This window comes from Myotis nattereri, assembly GCF_964212035.1.
Source record: "Myotis nattereri genome assembly, chromosome: 5".
NCBI lineage: Eukaryota > Metazoa > Chordata > Mammalia > Chiroptera > Vespertilionidae > Myotis > Myotis nattereri.
Window position 1 is genome coordinate 11,101,055 of NC_138080.1, and position 21,666 is coordinate 11,122,720.

General features: G+C 42.7%; 1 protein-coding gene across 7 annotated transcripts in view; it reads left to right on the forward strand.

Moving 5' to 3' along the window:
• The first annotated feature begins 4,349 nt into the window (after positions 1-4,349).
• The window catches only part of HNRNPM (heterogeneous nuclear ribonucleoprotein M), a 47,307-nt gene continuing 29,990 nt past the window's right edge, over positions 4,350-21,666 (forward strand). For 2 of the 7 annotated variants that reach the window (XM_081093320.1, XM_081093321.1), the window contains exons 1-2: positions 4,389-4,523; positions 14,264-14,433. In XM_081093320.1, coding sequence (XP_080949446.1) covers positions 4,411-4,523; positions 14,264-14,433 — 283 coding nt within the window. In that variant the 5' untranslated portion in view covers positions 4,389-4,410. Of the gene's footprint in view, positions 4,524-14,263; positions 14,440-21,666 lie in introns of all 7 variants that reach the window. The other 5 variants (XM_081093323.1, XM_081093326.1, XM_081093324.1 and 2 more) reach the window with 4 other exon arrangements.

Sequence of the window (21,666 nt, forward strand, 5' to 3'; positions counted from 1 at the left end):
TTTTATGTTTGAGGGCTTTCTGCATCAGGTCACATTTAATACTCAGGCCAGCCCTGAAAGGTAGGTTCTGTATTCTCTTATTAATCTCATTGACAGGTGAGCAAAGGGGCTCAGAGCAATGGGACACTTGCCCAACATCGTTCATTGATGATGATCCTAGCACAGTTCTATTGTTTTCTGCATTAATCTCTGTTTGGTCTGTGGCTCCTTGAGACCAGACTGGCTATGGAGTGGAAGGAACATCAAAGAGCAAAGGCCTGGGGACTGGAGCCTGCGTGGCCTGTGGAAGAAGCAGCATGGTAGATGATGGTGCTGGAGCAATGTGATTGAGGGGCAGAGGGGTAGGAGAGTGGTAGTTAGAAAGACAAGTAGGGCTTTGTAGGCATTTGGTAGTCTGCAGAAACACAGAATTATACCTTTAAAAAGTTTTTTTTTATTGATTTCAGAAAGGGAAGGAGAAGGAGAGATAGAAACATCAATGATGAGAGAGAATCATGGATCGGCTGCCTCCTGCACACCCCACTTTGGGGATCGAGCCTGAAACCCAGGCATGTGCCCGCCCTGGAATCAAACCATGACCTGGATCATAGGTCGACGCCCATCACTGAGCCATGCCAGTGAGCTATACCTTTCTTGCCTCTGCAGCAGCTCACTCTATGCCTAGGCCTAGCACTTCGAGTGTGGTACCACTGGAGATAATGCAAAGGAGCCCCAGGATATATCATCATGAAATGAGAAAGCTGTTTCCTTTGCAAATCTCTTCTAATACTTTCAATTAGGTATAGGAGAAAGCTGTAGCTTGGTGCTAGGCTGTCTTTAATGACCCCTAACCTTAGCAAAGAGAGCAAGTCGTAGGCTTAGAGCCTTTGGCAGCATGCATACTGAATTTATACTTTAATAGTGTCATCCTCTTATTTATATACCCTCATATATATGCATTTTGAGAGTACATTAAAGCTGGGGACAGTGAAACAATGAAGGGCTTAAGTGAGGCTGCTTTGGCTCACTGGGAAGTAAAGTCACAGTGACAGGAGTAAACCAAGGCAGGGCTGTTGTTGGCTCACTGAAAAGTCAGAGAAAAGGGGGTCTTGGAAACAGGTTCAGGTGGTAAGTCCAGGAGGAGCTGCCACTGCCATTGGTCCCTTGGTTGGGACCCTTAAAACTTAGGAAGGAAAAAAAAAACATGCCTGAGAAAGAAATGGGGAGGAATAAGCTCTTTATTTTTTACAGAAGCTCTTTATAGCAAGTTTACAATATGGGCTATGGTGTAAAAGCACAATTTTAAAAATTAAATTAAAATTATTTATGAGAGAGATTTGTTGTTCCACTTGTGCACTCATTGGTTGGATCTTTTTTTTATTTTTTTATTGATTTTTCACAGAGAGGAAGGAGAGGGACAGAGAGTTAGAAACATCGACGAGAGAGAAACATCAATCAGCTGCCTCTTGCACACTCCCTACTGGGGATGTGCCCGCAAACAAGGTACATGCCCTTGACCGGAATCAAACCTGGGACCCCTGAGTCCGCAGGCCGATGCTCTATCCACTGAGCCAAACCGGCTATGGCCATTGGTTGGATCTTACATGTGCCCTGACTGGGATGGAAACAATCAGGATGATGCTATAACCAACTAAGCTGCCTGGCAGGGCAATTTTTTTAATTGAATTTATTGGGGTGACATTAGTTTATAAAATTATATGTTTCAAGTGCACAATTCTATAATACATCATCTATATATTGTATTGTGTGTTCACTGCCCAGTCAAGTCTCCTTCAATCACCATTTATTTCCCCTGTACCCTCTTCTACCTCCCCGCATCTCCCTTACCCTCCAGTAATCATCATAGTGTTGTCTGTGCCTATGTTTTGCTTTTTAAATTCAAATTATAAGAGAAAGTTTATTTAGAAAGTTACAGAGGTAGTAGAAGGGAGCCAGCTGGGCTTATGGCTCAGTAAACAAGTTACAGAGGCAGAAGGGCCTTTGACGCTTAGGAGAGAAAAGGCAAAGGTAAGGGGGTAGGTGGGGGGCGCAGGCACAGGTGAGTTTTCCAGATGGAGAGTGTGCCTGAGTTTTTTTGTTTGTGTTTGCTTAATCTTTTTATTATTTTTTATTTTATTTTATTTTTTAAAAAAATGTACTTTATTGATATTTTACAGAGAGGAAGGGAAAGGGATAGAGAGTTAGAAATATCGATGAGAGAGAAACATCGATCAGCTGCCTCCTGCACACCCCCCACTGGGGATGTGCCCGCAACCATGGTACATGTCCTTGACTGGAATCAAACCTGGGACCCTTCAGTCCGCAAGCCAATGCTCTATCCACTGAGCCAAATGGGTCAGGGCAATCTTTTTATTTTTTACCCAGATCCCCAAACCCCATAAAGCACAAATTAAAACATAATTTTTTTAAAAATATATTTTATTGATTTTTTACGGAGAGGAAGGGAGAGAGATAGTTAGAAACATCAATGAGAGAGAAACATCGATCAGCTGCCTCCTGCACATCTCCCCTGGGGATGTGCCTGCAACCCAGGTACATGCCCTTGACCGGAATCAAACCTGGGACCTTTCAGTCTGCAGGCCGATGCTCTATCCACTGAGCCAAACCGGTTTCGGCAAAACATAATTTTTTTAAAGGAAAATAAAGTGTATTAATTAAAGGAAAGTGTGAAGGAAATACTAGTTCAGAAGATGGCAAAACCCGGGAATTTGGGCAGTGTTGGGTCAAGTCACCAGTCTGTAGGAGCCCATAGCTGGAAGAGAGTTTGTCTCCTCAGCCTGGGCCTGGCTTCTCACTAATCTCCAGTCACACCTACTGCAGGAGAAAGAATGGGGAAGTGGGCTTCTTGTCCCTGATGCTTTGCATTTGGATTTTTCTCCGATTCTGACAGACTGCTGTGGTCTCTTCCCCATCTCTGAGCCCTGCTGGGCAAGGAAATTCAGAGGTTTGTGAGCCTTCTTCTGTTCCAGGCTTCCCTCTAGTATAGGAGAAGTATAAGGGAGAGGAAGGTAAACTGAGATAGATTCCAGTAGGGTCATGGGAGAAAGGTTGGTGTGCACAGTGGATTTTGGTAGAGATTTCAGGAAGGGGTGTGGGAGAGGGACTTGATGGATGGGAGAGGGGAATTCTGTGAGACAGGTGAGTTTGGGATGTAGGAATGGAACTGGAAAGGGAGGATGAGGCATAGCCTCCTGTCAGGCTAGGCTACCAGATGCATTTATTCTCTGGGCCCAGAGTTCTGAACCTGGATCAGAATCACCAGGCAGAATTAAGCAGCTGGGAGCATGTGGCAAGTGATATATTCTCCCAGAGCCTAATAGAATGCAATCATTCTGTGAGAGGTGGAAAAAAAAACCATCCCCCAACCAACTTCCCTTTGTGAGCCTAGAGATAGTTTGGTGGTTAGATAAGAACTCCAAGATTCAGTGAAGCATTTCAAAGTTCCAGAGATGGGGAGCTGCTGAGGAAAGAGGCCTGCACCTCTGAACACTCCCCTAGACTCTGGCCTCTTCCCTGTTCTCTCCCCGACAGTCTGTAACAGCCTTGATAACCCAGATGGGAGTAGGGACAAAGCCCTCAGGGCAGAGGGACCCAGGGTCAGGCAGAAGAGCCCCAGAAATGGCCTGCAGCTCATTTCTTCCATCGTGTTTGGCTTCTTGCTTGTTCATTCACTCAACAAACATCTATGAGCATGTACTAAGTCCTCAGCTATGCGTTTGGTTGATGGGTTGATGGGTTCATTAAAAAACACGGGCTATGAGCTCTGCACCCAGGAGCTCCCAGCCTGGTGGGGAGACGACCGGCAGTGCCGGGATGTTCTTGGTGCAGGATGATACTTGCTTAGAGACATGGCATTTTGCTCACCAGTCCTACAGCCTGGCCCTCCGTGTTCTGCCCTTGGCTAACGCCTTTATATTCTGGTAAACAAAACTGCTGCCATTCTGCTCCAGCTAATTACAGAAAGCTGGAAGTGAGTAGGTTAGGGTGGGGAGATGCCTCTTCCTAATAGATCCCAAGGGTGGGTGGATGACCCAGTAGATGTGTCTAACTCCAGTTTGTTGTGGGAATCTACAATAATAAAAGCATAATATGCTAATTAGACCAGACATCCTTCCAGACAACGCCGGGGCTGCGAAGGAAGCCCGGTCCCGGGTGCCAGAGGGAAGCTGGTGCCAGCAGGGGTAAGGAAGGCCTACTCTTGCACGAATTTCGTGCATCAGGCCTCTAGTAAAAGAATAAATAAATAGCAGCTGCTGGTCCGCCTCTGGGCTTCCGGGGCGTGGCCCAGAGCAGGGGCGTGGCCGCCAGCAGCGACTCGCGCAGGCGTTACCGGTCGCGCCGGGTCACGTGAGCGCGCAGGCGCAGCGTTGTACAGCCTGTTCCCTCACACAAAGCCCAGACGCGGAGAAAATGGCGGCAGGGGTCGAGGCGGCGGCCGAGGTGGCGGCGACGGAGCCCAAAATGGAGGGGGAGAGCGGCGCGCCTGGCGCGCCAAGCGGCAACGGAGTTCCCGGTCCGAAAGGGTGAGTATTCCACGGTTTCTTGTCCCGGGTCAGGCATTTCGCGGCGCCGGCTCCGTTAAGTCTGTTGGCTGCCTCCCTCCGGCGCGGCCTCGTTCTAGGCCTTCCCGCGGGTCTGCCGAGGGTGGGGGCGGCCAAGGCCGTTAGGAGTGCAGCCGGGCGGCCCCGGGAGCGCCTCAAAGATTACTCTGTCGTCCATGGCCTCGGGGCTCCGCTCTTCCGGTTCCTCCAGGCCGGTCCGTCCCCGAGGCCGCAAGTCAGGCCTCTGGGCGCGGGGATGATGGCGCGGGCCCCGGAGCCGGCGAGTCCCCAAGGCCGCGGCCGGCTCACCTGCCGGGTGACCTTGGGTTTCTTATTTCCCTCCAAAACCCCACCCCTTACCTGGGGTCTCAGTTTCCCGATCGGTCAAGCGGGGGGGAGGGGGAAGTAGCGTGCAGGACCTGGCACGCGGACGGCCCCGGTAAACGGTAGCGGAGGCGGGCACGTATAGGCAGGGACCGCGCGGCAGGTTCCGGCCGCCGCCTCGCTCCGCGAGCGCCGCCCCCCGGCGCCCCGGCCGCCCCGCGCCCCGCGCCCCAGTTCCTCTCCGCGTCCCGCGCTTCCTCCCCAGGTGTGCGGGAGGTATTCATAGAACAGTCGGGCCTGCTGCTTCGTGTTCACCCTTAGAAACAAACAGGAAAAAGAGAAAACATCCTTTTCCGTGTTCTAGGCGGAGATTTTCCATCATTTGGCTGGCTACCCTCTTCCAAACTCCGTCATCTTTTTGAGTCCTGCTTGGGGCTCTGTCTCGGGTCCTTGGTGTTTGAAATTTCCTTGAAGCATGATCTTCCCCCGTGAAACCCACTCATTCTGATGACAGTCACCTGAAAGAAGAGCACTTGGGGGAGGAGAGGGGAAAGCTGGGCGCACATTTGACTTGCCACGCGTTTGTATAAATTGTAATATATACATACAGAGTGTAGAATTTACAACTTTAACTATTTGAAGTATGAGATTCCTTGTCATTAGGTGCATTCAGTGTTATGCAACCGTTACTACCATCCATGTCCAGAACTTTTTCAACATCCCAAACTGGAGCCACTAACCAATAAGTTCCCGTTCTCCCCAACTCCTTGTTACCTCAGTTAAATTGCGTTAATGAATTTTCCTTCCCCCAAATTTTCAGTGTGCATAACTACAATTTGTGGAGGTTAAAATGAATGTAGTTACAAGCGTTTTATGTTAATGAGCATTTACTAAATACTAGATATGGTAAACTTAGGTGAGGAAAAAAATAACGATGGTTACTGGTCCTCAGAAATCAAGAGAAAGGCATTTTGGAAATACTCTCAACACTTAATTATTGAAAACTCTGGAAAAGGATTTGTTCATTTTAGACTTTTTTCAACATCTGTAGGGTATCCTAGTTGGATTTCTGAGGGCCATATTTGGAGGCCTTTAAGGTACATTATATCCTGAATATTTTCTTCCAAAGCACTTAATCACAGGGTGGAGTGCTGCTAGAATCAGGCCAGATGAGAAGTTGAATTAGGTGAGAAGTTGAATTAGTTAACAGATTATTTAGCGTTCGGGGTACTTTATTAAATTTCCTATTTTTCACTGTTCATTTTCAAATAGTCTTTTGTGGCTGATTCATTTGACAAACATAACTGGACTATTAAAAATAAAAATTTGCCGAAACCGGTTTGGCTCAGTGGATAGCGTCGGCCTGCAGACTGAAAGGTCCCAGGTTCGATTCTGGTCAAGGGCATGTACCTGGGTTGGGGGCACATCCCCAGGGGGTGTGCAGGAGGCAGCTGATCGATGTTTCTCTCTCATCGATGTTTCTAACTCTCTCTCTCTCCCTTCCTCTCTGTAAGAAATCAATAAAATATATTTTAAAAAAATAAATAAAAATTTGCTCTGTATTGAATCCTCTGCAGCTGGGCTCTGACCCATGTACCATTTCGGAACAAGTGGACAAAAACAAAGCTTCTCCCTGTTAAAAAATAAATAAATAAATAAATAAATGTATATTTAGTTTAGATTATTGGAAAAGTAATGTTTGTGTTAACTGTTTTGCAAGCAAGAAAAAAAAATTTTTTTTTAACCATTTAGAAAACTCAGGTTTAAGGTAATTGACCTAAAGAGTCTAGGGGAGGCCATCTTGACTTAAACACCCTTTCCACTTACATGACACTACCCTGGTAACCGCTCACTAAATGCAGCCGGTCTAAGATTATTATTTATTTATTTTCAATCCTCACAGGAGGATATTTTTTCCACTGATTTTTAGGAAGAGTGGAGGGGAGGGAGGTGGGGAGAGGGAGAGAGAAACAAATATCAACGTGAGAAGAGACGTGGATTGGTTGCCTCCACCACACACACACACACACACTCACTCACACACTCCTGGTTGCTTCCCTCAAGCACCCCAGCAACCTAGGTACAGTACATGTTCTTGACTGGGAATTGAACCTGAGACCCTTTGGTATGGGGGCCTACGCTATAACCACTGAGAAAAACTGGGTAGGGCTGAAGTTTATTATTTAAATAATAACGATTTTAGAAAATATATATTTTTGTTGATTTCAGAGAGGAAGGAAGAGGGGGAGAGAGATAGAAACATCAGTGATGAGATAGAATCATTGATCAGCTGCCTCCTGCATGCCCCACACTGGGGTTCGAGCCCGCAACCCCGGGCATATGCACTGACCAGGTATCCAACCGTGATCTGGTTCATAGGTTGTGCTCACCCACCGAGCCACGCTGGCCAGGCAAAATAATAATGATTTGAGTGGGGTTTTGTTGTTGTTTTGTGCACTGTATTTTTTGCACTGTACTTTAAAAGTGTTTCTATACTTGATAAAAAGAATTTTGAGGTATATTATATTCTGAGTTCTGGATTAGAATATTCTTAGTTCTGGGCTGTTTGAATGCCTGCAGCCAGTTTTTTGCTTTCACTTTGGTCTGTGATTTTATTCATGGTTATGCAAGTGATAACAGTCTGCAAACATTAGGTTGCTTGTTTCTTTTCGGGTTCTCAGGTGGGTTCTCTTATTACAGAGTTGAACGCTGAATTATTCCTTCAGTAGTCTGTAAGTACAATGCCTGTGTTTCTTCAGCCATTGCCTTGGTGAGCTTGTTTGAAAGTCTAGTAGGTATATGCAACAGTAGAAGGCTAGGAGTGAATTAGTCCCCTTCCTTGCCCTCAAGAATATTATTGGTAGGAAAATGTATCACTGCCAAAGTCACTATGTGTCAAGTCTCACTTTTTAAACCTTTTATAGATGAATTGAGGCTTAGCAAAGGTGTCATTGGGGTTTAGGCCTCAATAGTAGGACCCTACCTTTCAAGTCACCTGTATTTCTGCTCCCTTAAATGTTGCGCTTAATGTTTACCAAGTTGTTATTTTTTGTTAGGCTGTTTGTTGATTCTCACAGCATCCCTGTGAGCTAGGTGGATACAGGTTATGCTGGTAAACAACTAGAGAGGAAAAGAGCTCGAGTTAATGTGAGTGGTTTAGTGGACCTGGATCTAGCTAGAATAGTGTTATGAACTGTGCTCTCCACATCGTAACCATTTGTACGCTGTAAGTGTCTATAGATGCAAGCGGCGGACCTTTTTAAATTAGAATCATGGCAGTTAACTGGTTAAATGCATTAGAGGAGCTCAGGCTTGAAAGGGTTTCTGTGAAGAATCATTTCATATAAGGAATAGTTTTAAAGGGGATGGGGGATGGGGATTTTTTCTCTCTCAGGAGATGTGTTTAGGGTATTAGGGTTGCCATTGCAGACTACACTCTTGATTGAAGAGCTCTACAAGTAATAGTATTATTCATGAGAATGCCATGGAGGCATGAGAGGTTAGGGATTCACTGTTTTAAACAGAGCCCTAGCCGGTTTGGCTCGGATGGAACATTGGCCCGTGTACCAAAGGGTCCCGGGTTCGATTCCTGTCAAGGGCACATATCTTGGTTGCAAGCTCCTCCCCAGCACGGGTTAGGGCTTGTGCAGGAAGGCAACCAGTCGATGTGTTTTCTCTCACATTGATGTTTCTCTCTGTCTTTCCCTCTCTCTTCCACTCTCCCTGAAAATCAATTAAAAAATATCCTCAGATGAGGATTAAAACAAAAAATAAACAGAATGTAGCAGTCCTTTGTGGAGTAGGAACTTTTTAAATTGTTTTAGTTGTGATTTTTAAAAATATGCATGTTTTTATTGATTTCAAAGAGGAAGGGAGAGGGAGCTAAAAACATCAATGATTAGAGAATCATTGATTGACTACCTCCTGCAAGCCCCCCACTGGGGATTGAGCCTGCAACCCGTGCATGTGCCCTGACCAGAATCAAACCCAAGACTTCCTGGTTCATAGGTTGTTGCTCAATCACTGAGCCACACTGCTAGGTTCAGTTGTGATCTTAATGTATAGTATAATCCTAGTGTTGTGGAGCAGTGACATGATAAATTTTCAAAGAATGCAGTCAGTGAAACAATTCCAAAGCATATTAGACAATCTTATTTCAATTAAGATTAATTATGTCTAATATGGAAGGTACTTTCAGATATCTTAGGCTTGTCTTTATCGATGTATTATGAAATAGGTTTATAGAATTTCAGAAAGTTTTGGTTATATTGGTTCTATTTAAAACTTAGGTGGGTGAGTGGGTGCCAGAATCAGATGGAATCAAAATCATTGACAATTGGGAATTGAGAGCCAGATAGCAAGGAGAATATTGACTGGTAAGACATTTTAGCTGGCCAAGGTAGACCACTTACTATGGCTTCATAGTAAGTTTCTTTGAAAGATTACAAATTTATTACTTTATGTAGGAGTTACAATTCAAGTTATTGGGGGTTTAAGTTTGAAATTTAATAACTATGAGAAGAAACTTTAAAAAATAGTGTTGTATAATAGGCCCAATAAACACATATTGGAAACTAGAGGCCCAGTGCACAAAATTCATGCACGGGTAGGGTCCCTAGGGCTGGCCTGCAATCAGGGCCTTCCTTCTGGAAGGCAGCCTGGGCCTTCTTCATTCCTCACCACCCCCTAGTGGTCAGCGCACATCATAGTGAGCAATCGAACTCCCAGGCTCCCAGTTGAACTCCCCGGGGGACACTTTGCACATTAGCCTTTTATATATATGGAAGATAGATGTACAGTTTGGTGTCAGTATATAAACCCTCACTGAGTCAAGATACTATATCAATAACTACCCAAAATATCAATGATGAGAGAGAATCATTACTACCCGAAATATCAATGATGAGAGAGAATCATTGATTGGCCAGCTGCCTCCTGCATGCCCCCTGCTGGGGATTAAGGCCCAAGCTGGGCATATCCCTTGACCAGGAATCGAACCCTGCTTGACCTGGTTCATGGGTCAGAGAGAGAGAACCATCCATTGGCTACCTCCTGCACACCCCCTACTGGGGATTGAGCCCGCAATCCAGGTGTGTGCCCTGATTGGAAATCAAGCCAGCAACCCTTTCAGTGCATGGAACAACATCCAACCAACTGAACCCCACTGGCCAAGGCTAGTAGTTTATTCTTAGCCCTAATAATGCATGGGCAGAATGTAACCTAGATACTTTACTGCTTTGGCTGTAATTAGTTATTTATACATTTTGTAATTAATAGGTGAGCTGAGCAGTCTGAAAACATGGACTGGCACTACTACTGTCATGGACCCTCCTATGTCAGCATTTTTTTGAAATGCAAATTATAGAATATTTGGGTTTCAAAAGAAACAAGTTATATTAAATATATTTCTATCCACAGACCTTTTGTAGGACCGTGAACTATAGATTGGATGTACATTTTTTTGAATTTATACTAACATTTTCCTCCTCATCTGCCAAGAGTAAGCATTTGGCCCCTGGCTGGTTTGACTCAGGGATAGATAGAGCGTCGTCCTGTGGACTGAAAGGTCCTGGGTTCGATTCCGGACCAGAGCACATGTCTGGGCTTCGGGCTCAATCCCCAGTGGGGGTACATGCAGGAGGCAGCTGATCAATGATTCTCATCATTGATGTTTGTTTGTTTGTTTGTTTGTTTGTTTCTTTCTTTCTTTCTTTCTTTCTTTCTTTTGTTTCTTTCTCTCCCTTTCCCTTCCTCTCTGAAATCAATAAATATATGCACACACACACACATATACATACTAGAGGTCCGGTGCATGAGATTCATGTACTGGAGGCGGGGGTCCCTCAGCCCAGCCTGCGCCCTCTTGCAGTCCAGGAGCCCTCGGGGGATGTCCAACTGATGGCTTAGGGGAGCAGGCCTAAGCCATTAGTTGGACATCCTTAGCGCTGCCACGGAGGTGGGAGTGGCTCCCGCCACTGCCACTGCACTCACCATGGCTTCTGCTGAGTGGTGCTCCCCTGTGGGAGGGCACTGACCACCAGGGGGAAGCTCCTGCGTTGAGTGTCTCCCCCCCTGGTGGTCAGTGCACATCATAGTGACCAGTCATTACACTGTTTGGCTGGTTTGCATATTAGCTTTTTATTATATAGGAGGATATAAAAAGTAAGCAATGGCAGATAATGCTGTTTGGCAGGTTTTGGTGCATGACTTTCACGTGAAGTAGACAGGTTCCTTCTAAGATCTGTTTGTGATGTGCAGCCAGCCGGAGAAAGGCCTGTTGTGAGCCTGGGTGGACACAGTTAAGAGTTCTAGGAATCCCAAGAGCTTGAGTGGGGCCCTACCTCCCACATCTACCAGCTGGAAGTCTATTTTATGTTGGTATAGTTCAGATCTTTTAGGAAGCTGCTTTCCTTAGTTTTGCTTAGGATGATATCTTCATTGGGTTCCCACTTGGCACCCTTGTGTTTGGATATGAGGGATATAGTTAAAAAAAAACAAACAACTTTCTAATTTTTCCAGATAAGTATGGTAAAAGAAAGTCCTCCATCTACCATCCAGTGTTTGAACACTATTCCTCCCACACACAAGTAAGAATCCTGGAATAAAGATCAGCCCTTTTATTCAGTGAAGGTAGTTTTGTAAATCATCTGTACCATAGTTTTTGGCTTTTTGGGTTTTTTTTTCCATTTGTGCCATGGATCACAGAGCCTCTGCTGAATTTGTGGTTTGGGAGTCTCAGGATTCTCACTAGTGGGAAGATGAGGGTTAGTGAAGTAGAAAGTGTAGGACTCAGTGCCTTGAGAAGAACTTCTATGGCTGCCAGCCAGCTTCCCAGTTGTTCCTGGCCAGTGCTTGCAGGTGTCTGCCTGTGGCCAAAGGGGATTGAACTGAACAGGAAGTTGAGGGAACAGCCTCCCTTGGCGAGTGCATGGGCGCTGCCCTGGCTGCTCACACACCGGCCTGTTGTCCCTAGGCTATGGCCTGTCCAGCCTGATGTCTGGTTCTATGCTTTGTTAAATTTGCATTTCTTATGAAGCTTTTTTTTATTTCCTAATCTAAGCTGAATTTGTATGTATGGAGCTTAGAAATGAAATGTTACAACATGGAGGCACCTAACACACCAAAGTGAAAAGTATTACAGGAAAGGCCATGCCAAAAAAAGCATCCATCCTTTGCAAAAGTTGGGATTGTTTGTGTCTTTAATGTACCAGGGTTGCCCAGACTTTGGTTTTCCTAGCGTCAAAGTAGGGTTGTGTAGAGAATGGTTTCTTTCCCTTAAGATTTTTTTTGTGGTAACAGTATATGTAAGAGTTGCCATTTTAACCATTTTAAGTGTACAATTTAGTGGCATCAAGTACAAGGCTGTACAGCTTTTATCATCCCAAACAGAAACTCTGGCTTGTTTAACTTAGCATGTTTTCAAAGTTCATCTGTTCCAACATGTCTCAGCACTTCATTCCCTTTTGTGGTTGAATAATATTCTATTGGATTTATATACTACATTTTGTTCATTCTGTTCATCTGTTGGTGGACACTTAGGTTTTTTCCACCTTTAAGCTATTATGGATAATACTGCTAGTGGCGTATAAGTATTTGAGTCTTTGCTTTCAGTTCTTTAGGGTATATACCTAGGAGTGGAATTGCTGGGACATGTAGTGATTATATATATTTAATAGAGATTTTTGTTTTGTTAACCATCACCTGGGGATATTTTTTCCATTGCTTTTCAGAGAGAATGGAAGGGAAGGAGGGAGGAAAGGCGGGGGGTGGGGGTGGGGGGTGGGGATGAAGATCCATGTGAGAGAGACACATGGACTGGTTGCCTCCCACACACACTTGGAGTGGTGGTGGGGAGTGAACCGGAATGGAAACCCAGGGAGGTGCCCTTGACCAGGAATGGAACTCGAGACCCTTCTGTGCGAGTGCTGATGCCCTATCCACTCAACCACACTGGCCAGGGTGTGATTATATGTTTTTTAACTTTTTGAGTAACTGCCACACTTTTATATAGCAGCTGCACCTACCTTTTTTGTTGTTGTTAATCCTCACCTGAGGATATTTTTTCATTGATTTTGTTTGTTTGTTTTTGTTTAGAGAGTGGAAAGGGTGGGGAGAGACACAGAGAAACATCTATGTGAGAGAGATGGTTGCCTCCTACACATGTCCCAACCAGGGCCCAGGATCAAGCCTGCAGCCAAGGTACATGCTCTTGACTGGAATCAAACCCAGGACTCTGTAGTCTGCAGGCTGACACTCTATCCACTGAGCCAAACTGACTAGTGCAATGATGGTGAACCTATGACACACGTGTCAGAGGTGACACGTGAACTCAATTTTTTGGTTGATTTTTCTTTGTTAAATGGCATTTAAATATATAAAATAAATATCAAAAATATAAGTCTTTGTTTTACTATGGTTGCAAATATCAAAAAAATTCTATATGTGACACAGCACCAGAGTTAAGTTAGGGTTTTTCAAAATGCTGACACACCGAGCTCAAAAGGTTCGCCATCACTGGACTAGTGTTTACATTCCCACTTAAACAATTAAAAACATACACACACAACCAAAGGCACTTTTATTTGTGAAGCTAAAATTGATTTCTTAATCTCATTCCATGAGATCTTAATCTTTTTTTTTTTTAAGTTTTGGGGCGGGGGTTAGAGGTAGAGGAAGGGAGAAGGGAAAGAAACATTACTGTGAGAGCAGAACATTGATTGGCTATCTCCTAAAGAGGATTGAACCCACAACCTGGACATGTACCCAGACCTGGGATCGAACCAGCAACCTTTTGGTGCATGGGACAGTGCCCAACTGTGCCACACTGGCCAGGGCCTTGTAAATCTTTCCTTCTCTTTTCATATTTCTGTCTTGGAACTAAAGCACCTCAGGCAGGGAGTTGGCCTCTTACTCCCATTTCTGTTATGCCCCACAGGAGTGTGTGAATGACTAAGAGAATACACTTTTCTTGGGACCAGTTTCTTTTCTTTTTCCTTTTAAATACATGTTTTATTGATTTCAGAGAGGAAGGGAGAGGGAGAGACAGAAACATCAATGATGAGAGAGAACAACTATTCAGCTGCCTCCTGCATGCCCCACACCGGGGATTGAGCCCACAACCGGGAATTGAACTGTTACCTCCTGGTTCATAGGTCAGCACTCAAACCACTGAGCCACGCTGGCTGAGCTGGGACTAGTTTCATGATCGGTGGGTTTAAGCGGTGCACTACTGCAGCTTTCTGCTCTATGGGACACTTTAGTTTAAATGTCTCATCAAAATTAATATTAGTCTTGTGTTGTATGTAACTTCGTGTGAATTGTAAGCCTGACAAATAAAATACTATCTTTTATATTGTGCTAACATATGGACCCTCTTTTCTTTTTTCTTTTCAATTCAGTGAAGGAGAACGACCTACTCAGAATGAGAAGAGAAAAGAGAAAAACATAAAAAGAGGGGGCAATCGCTTTGAGCCATATGCCAATCCAACCAAAAGATACAGAGCCTTCATTACAAACATACCTTTTGATGTGAAATGGCAGTCACTTAAAGACCTGGTTAAAGAAAAAGGTAATGGTACTGGTGGTTGAGTAGGGTAAGAAGGTTGGTGTGTCATCTTTTCTGTGGCTAATTCCTTGGTTACTTTTTGTCAGTGGAAGCTGTCTGGGTAGAGCATGTGTTCTGTCCAGGCTTGAGAGTTAAGCCCTCCTATCCACCCTACTTTTATTTGTGGTCGTGCACCTGTGTGTCAAATAGGGTGGTTTGATGGTCCCTTGGCCTATAAATGATTTTATTGGCTTAATAGGATAATAGGGCTTCATTTAAGCTTGAGGGGAGCCTCTTTGTGGTAAGGACATTTTTTGAATTTTTCATAATAGGTGGGAGAGGTGTTACCTTTTCTTGATCTCTGTCTCTCTTTTTAAGCTTTTAAATTCTTGTGGGAAGGTAGTTTGTTTAAATTTTGTGGATGTTTTTCTGAGATCAAAATTTGGAAGCTGGAACTTGTGCTGTTCAGATTCTAAATTATAAAAACATTAGCTTGCGCTAAAATTGTTAGGCTTTCCCCCCCAGGGGAAAATTCTTAGATTGTCAATTGGAGAGCTCAAAATAAGGCCTGTCCTGTGTAATGCAGAGCGTTCAGGTCACATCAGTCACAGCCCAGGTGTCCAAATTTGGGCTTAGGGCAGGGAAAACAACAGAAGCTCTGCTGCCACCAAGAGGTCCGAGGAGGTCGATTGCCTCCATGGTCCTCTGCCTTATCCCCTGCGCAACCAGGGTGTCCTCTCTTTCCCACACTCTTATTCTGTTTCTTCTGTCTTCCTTTCTTTCCTGATTCCTGACCCTGCTGGTGGCACTCAGGGCTGAAGAGATTGCTCAGCCCTGGTTTAGACAAAACTGTTGGTAGAGAACTATTTATCTAATGCCTTGAAGTCTCCCCTCACCCCATACCCCCAAGGGAAACTGAGACTCAAATTACTCTTAAGTGCAGTTTTTTTGAAGGACTGAAAGGTATTGGGGTGTTTTTTTTTTTTTTTGAGTATTCATAATGAAAAGAGATTTGAGCTTGATTTGTCATATGATTAACATTTCAGTGACAGAGATGCCACTTGGATAGGCTATTTTGGTATGTGTATGGTGCTCCCAGCATTGGGTTTTGAAAATATAAATGGCCCACTGCCATCATTGTCCCATCTCTCAATTCGACCATGACATGCCGAAGCACTAGGCATTGGAACTTCTCTGTACAGTTATGTATGCTGTTCCCATGTAGTATTACTCCAGATAATATAGATGGAAAATGTTTTGGTGTGAGATTTGTTTTCCTGCCTTGATCAGCCAAATCATTCCTGCCAATGCTCCTAGGGCAAGAGTGAAGTTTCTTCTTTTTGTCTGAAGGGCGTGTCATGTGGCATCCCAGATGCAGTGTTCTTGGTTTTTGGGACTGCTGCTTCAATACAAGTTTAGAATTTCTGTACGGTAAAGTTGGGTCTCATTCGAATTAGTTTTTGGAATATCCCCAAATTTGTGTTCTTGTGATTTGGTTGAACCACTGAATGGATACTTCCATTGATAATAAGGTATAGTAGTTCCAAGAACCAGGAATGTGGCTTTGAAAATGCAGAATTTTGTAAGAGATTGCAGGCCAAATTATTTTTTCATTTTAAGGAGTGTGTGAACCAGTTTTGGGACATGATGGATAAAGTAGGTGACATTTTTACTGCTTTACCATTCAGTAATTCAGTTTTGGAAGCCTTAAAGCTGGTAGCAGCAGCAGCAGCCATGACGTTTCTGGATGTAGAAGCAGTTCACCTCAATTTCCTATTGAACTGTATTAAGTGTGGAGCCAGCCTGGTGGTTTATTTGGATACTTCCAAACTGGTTCTCATATTCCTCTGGCATACTGCTATGAATGCCCTGGCTCAGCCCTTTCAGTGTATTTTTGGTGGTGTAATTTAGAATTACAGGTGTGCAGTAAATTAGTTATTTTTAACAAACCTTAAATGTTCTTGCTTAGAACTCCCCTGTATAGGTTAAATTACTTTTCTGTTTAGTTAAATTATTAGCCATGTTAGATTGTACATAAAGGATTCATAAGAGAAAGGTAATATTTTTTATGGTAATGCTTATATTCAGTATGTGAACTCTAAAAAAAAAATTACTGTTTGCATACATATGACTCCTTAAGAAATATTCTTATTCTTTTTATTATGAGGTTTTAAAAAAAATCTATATATTTTTGTTGATTCAGAGAGGAAGGGAGAGGGAGAGACAGAAATATCAGTGATGAGAGAGAGTCATCAGTCTACCCACTAGGGGTCAAGCCTACAACTTGGGCATGTGCCCTGACTATGATCTTCTGGTTCATAGGTTGACGCTCAACCACTGAACCACAACAGCTCAAAATATATTTTTATTTATGTCTTGATATACCAAAAATAAGTTTACTAGGTGTACCAGTTAATACTGGCGGATTTTGTAATCAAAGAAAACAGGATAATTTCAAGAGAAACATCAAAAGTGCTTTATTTAACGTAATGTCCATCGCTAGCTACACATTTCCCCCATCTTTCAGGTAATTTGTGGATACCGTCCCAATAGAACTTTTCTTGTTTTGAGGCAAACCATTCAGAGACCAAATTTTCCACTTTTTCGTATGTTTTGAAGTGCTGCTCAGAAAGTGCGTGTGCCATTGATCGGAACAAATGGTAATCTCAAGGAGAAAGGTCTGCTGAATACGGCGGGTGGGTTAATACTTTCCAGGCAAGATCTTTTAACGTGTCTTTAACTGGTTTTGAAGTGTGTGATGGTGCGTTATCATGAAGCAAAATTACTTTGCCATGTCTTCTGGCACATTTTGGTCGTTTCACAATCAAAGCATGGTTCAAATTGATTATTTGTTGTCGGTAGCGATCAGTATGAATGGTTTCACCTGGTTTTAGAAGCTCATAATACCACACCTTCCTGATCCCACCAAACGCAGAGCATTGTCTTCTTCCTGAATTTGGCCTTGCAGTCAATGTTAATAGTTGACCTGGATCAACCCATGATTTTTGTGCATTTGGGATTCTCAAAATAAATCCACTTTTCTTTTATTTATTTTTTTTCAAATATATTTTATTGATTTTTTACAGAGAGGAAGGGAAAGGGATAGAGAGTTAGAAACATCAACGAGAGAGAAACATCGATCACCTGCCTCCTGCACACGCCCTACTGGGGATATGTCCGCAACCAAGGTACATGCCCTTGACTGGAATCGAACCTAGGACCCTTGAGTCCGCAGGCTGATGCTCCATCCACTGAGCCAAACCTGTTAGGGCAATAAATCCACTTTTCATCATCAGTCACAGTTTGATGCAGAAAAGACTTTCTTTTGTGCCGTTGAAGTAACATTTTACTGATGACTTTTTGGTTTCCCATTTGTCTTCCATTCAGTTGATGTGGCACCCATTTTCCTTCCTTGAAAATCTTTCCCATTGCTTGTAATGATCGGAAATTGTTTGCTGAGCAATGTTTAATCTTTCTGCAAGTTGTTTTTGAGTTTGACATGCATCTTCATCCAATAATGCTTGTAATTGTTGGTCTTCAAACTTTTTCGGTTAACCTGGACATTGTCTTTCACATCGAAATCATCACTTTTAAAGCGTTTAAACCAGTGTTCACAAGTATCTTGAGATGCAGCATGTTCACCATAAGCTTCTGGAAGTATATGATAACTTTTTCTTCAAAATAAAGTAATGTATTAAAACTTCCCACAAATGCTCTTTTTTTGGCATGAAATTCAACATTTTTAAGCATAAAAATAACTCTGATGTTAACACTTTCAGCAAATTTGACATACAAAGTTTTGAAGCTTGATCACTACAACAAAATAGCATACATATCAAATCGCATATATATTAACAAATGTGTAACTCCATCTATTGAAAAAAATCCGCATTATTAACTGGTACACCTAGTAAATAGTTATTTGAAATCTGAAATATTTATGTGAAATCTCTTGCAAATATGTTTTAAGGTTTTTGAAGACTTATTGCACAGGGGGGAAAATATGCAGATAGAGACACATGCTAAAAGCATTAGTCTCAAAATAATCTCTACTATGGGCAAAACAGAAATTTGGGCTGTCATAACCCAATCACTCTATCAGTCTGCATTTTAAGATTCTGTCCCTGATGAAATTGTCCTGTTTCAGAAAACTAGTGGAATAATTTGTCCTCAAGATCTGAATAATGTTATATCATTGCAGCACTGTCTAATTGCCACCTCTCAGAATGAAGGTAGCAGCTCTGAGATGGCAGGACAGAAACTTTCTAAGCCTAATCATTAATCATGCCTGAGACTGCCTCACGCACTGCTCCCTAATTCCCTGTCTTTCCCCTTCGACATCAGGGTATTTTATAGTACTTGTCTTGAATTTTAGCATTGATCAGCATTCTGGAAGATCCTACTAATAATTCATGTATTATGTGAACTGGCCACTTTCCCCCGGGCTTTTCCAAATCCTTTGTGGGATCACAAAGCTTGTTTGGTGCCCAGCTTTTTTTGGTGGCACTATCATGAAATCAACATTGCTGATTTTTTGCTCACTCCCACAATATCGGTTAAAGACATGAATTAAAGCGTTTCACAGTCCTTAGAATTGAATGTCCTCTTTCCCTGAGCTTTCCCCTTCCTATCTATGGGACACAAGAAAGGTTTCTATTGTCCTTCCTTTTGACTGTGCTTATTTTTTTTATGGAGATATTGCATGGGGGGAAAAATGGCAGCTCTGAAGACCAAATTGTTACTGGATTAAAAAATATTTTTTTGAGAGCCAGTGTATTATGAAATTTGGAGATTTCCAAACCAAGTTTGAGAGTGACGTACGGTCTCAACAGCTGTCTAATTAGGATACACATTTTAAAGTGTCCATAAGGATTGGGCAAAGAAGTACGATTTCTGTGAGCAAAAGATGATCTTGGGTATTTTAAACTTAAGCAGTGTTGTGCTACATTACTGGGAAGTCCTGTGTAGATGAAGAAAGCTTGGCATGGGGCTGCTTGTTCTCCTGGCCTAACCTGGGAGCCAGCAGGACTGAGCTGCAACAGCAGTTAAGCACAGAGCAGTGTGAGGAAGAAAAGGATGATCAGTGATGTAGTTTACTCTGAATCAATCCCAAAGTTAGCATCAGTCAGTCTAACTTGTGTAAGCAAAGAGTTTGTTAAGCACTTAATCCTTCTATTTTTATTTAATGCATCACCTCAAGTAAATTTTAAATTCCAGCTAACACAAAACAAAGGCCCAGAGTGCATGTGTAGTCCAGTAGAAGATCTCCAGTGGCTCTTGGAGATAATCTCCATGGGGGCTCTTGGACAACTTACGAAGAATGGGCTCAGTCAGTTTCTAACTTGTCTATAAATTAAGTAATCTGTGTAGAATACTTATTTTGCCATTTATAAGAGAAACAAGCTATATATATAAACAACCTATATATGCGCCTATATATATTAAACAAGCTTTTCAAATTCAAAATATGTAATCTATGCACCCTTCCATTAGAGTGTCTACCTTATTATGAGGTGAAAATGTTTGATAACATGCCCTGGTCCCCTTCCCCCTTTTAAATTAGAGGCCTTTTCACATATGAATTCTCTTTAGTGACTTGGACCTCTGTACTACTCTATTTTTTTATTTTTGTCCATTTCAGACTTGAGCAGTAAATGAAAACACAGAAACAAATACTCTTTGTGGTAAAAATGCATTCAGAAGTGTTAAGTCAGAGTAGCTCCAAGGACTGCCTAAATTTTGGTTTGTTCATCTCTTTAACCTCCTGGTGCCTTTTATTCTTGAGGATATATATATATATATATATATATATATATATAGAGAGAGAGAGAGAGAGAGAGAGAGAGAGTCACTTTTTATTTTTCTCTTTTTGAGATGCATTTTAAAGTAAAGGTAGGTGATAACATTTGGCATTATTAGGCTTTTCAGAGTCATAGTTTTTTCCTGCAGATATTTTTATATTTAAGCTGCAATAGAACTTGTCTTAGCAGTCTCCTCTTGGCATTTCATCCATGTTCAACGCGGGGGATGGGAAGCAACAGTAATTTTCATTAATACCTGTGAATTCCATTTTTGTGGCACTGTTGCCAAGGCCAATTTGTGAACTCTGCCTTCACTCCTGGTTGATTGGTTCTTTTATTTATTTCGTTGAATATGGCCAGATTGCTTCAAAGTTTTGTTGATAGTAGTACTGACTACTAAACAGGTCTTGCTTTATTATTATCTTCCTATAGGAAGTATAAATTAGCAACTGTTGCAGAGCCTGTGAGAAGCTCTGTAGCAGTTGCTAATTGATGCTCCTTGGGAACAGCACTGCTCATGCTAGAGCCACAGTGACTGCCTCACTTATGACTAAACTGAGAGGAGTGAGGGTTAGTATAATGTAAGGGGGGGGGGGGGAGCGTTTTAAGCAATTTTTTTTAAGCAAAGGATTGAAGGTTGCGTGTGTTTCATCACTAGAATGTTAAGGGTGAAAAGTCCTAATTTCTAAACTTGGCTTTTGTTAAAATGGTTATGACCATGGAGAAAAGTTTGGTTTTGGGACTTGCTTGGTTTCTAGGTTGCAATGACATCTTTTTGATAAAGTGTCTTTATGGGCACAGACTAGAAACCGTCCAAATGCATGACAACATACAGTTATCCTTGAGTTAGATATTGTGATTCTTTTATTTATTTTTAAGGTTATTAGGCAGTAGTCACAGTCATAGCTCTTAGCAAATAAACTTGGCTTCTCTATTCATTGGCTTGACACTACTAGGCTTTTTAAAATATATATGTATATTATTGATTTTTTACAAAGAGGAAGGGAGAGTGATAGTTAGAAACATCAATGAGAGGGAAACATCTATCAGCTGCCTCCTGCACACGCCCTACTGGGGTTGTGCCTGCAACCAAGGTACATGCCCTTGATCAGAATCGAACCTGGGACCCTTCAGTCCGCAGGCCGACGCTCTATCCGCTGAGCCAAACCACTTAGGGCAACTACAACCATTTAAGTCAGTGGTTCTCAACCTTCCTAATGCCGGGACCCTTTAATACAGTTTCATGTTGTGGTGACCCCCAATTTCATTGTTACAAATTGAACATAATTAAAGCATAGTGATTAATCACAAAAACATTATGTAATTATATATGTGTTTTCTGATGGTCTTAGAAGACCCCTGTGAAAGGGTCGTTTGACCCCCAAAGGGGTCGCGACCCACAGGTTGAGAACCGCTGATTTAAGTGGAGACAAAGGCTGTTGGTGCTCAAATGGCT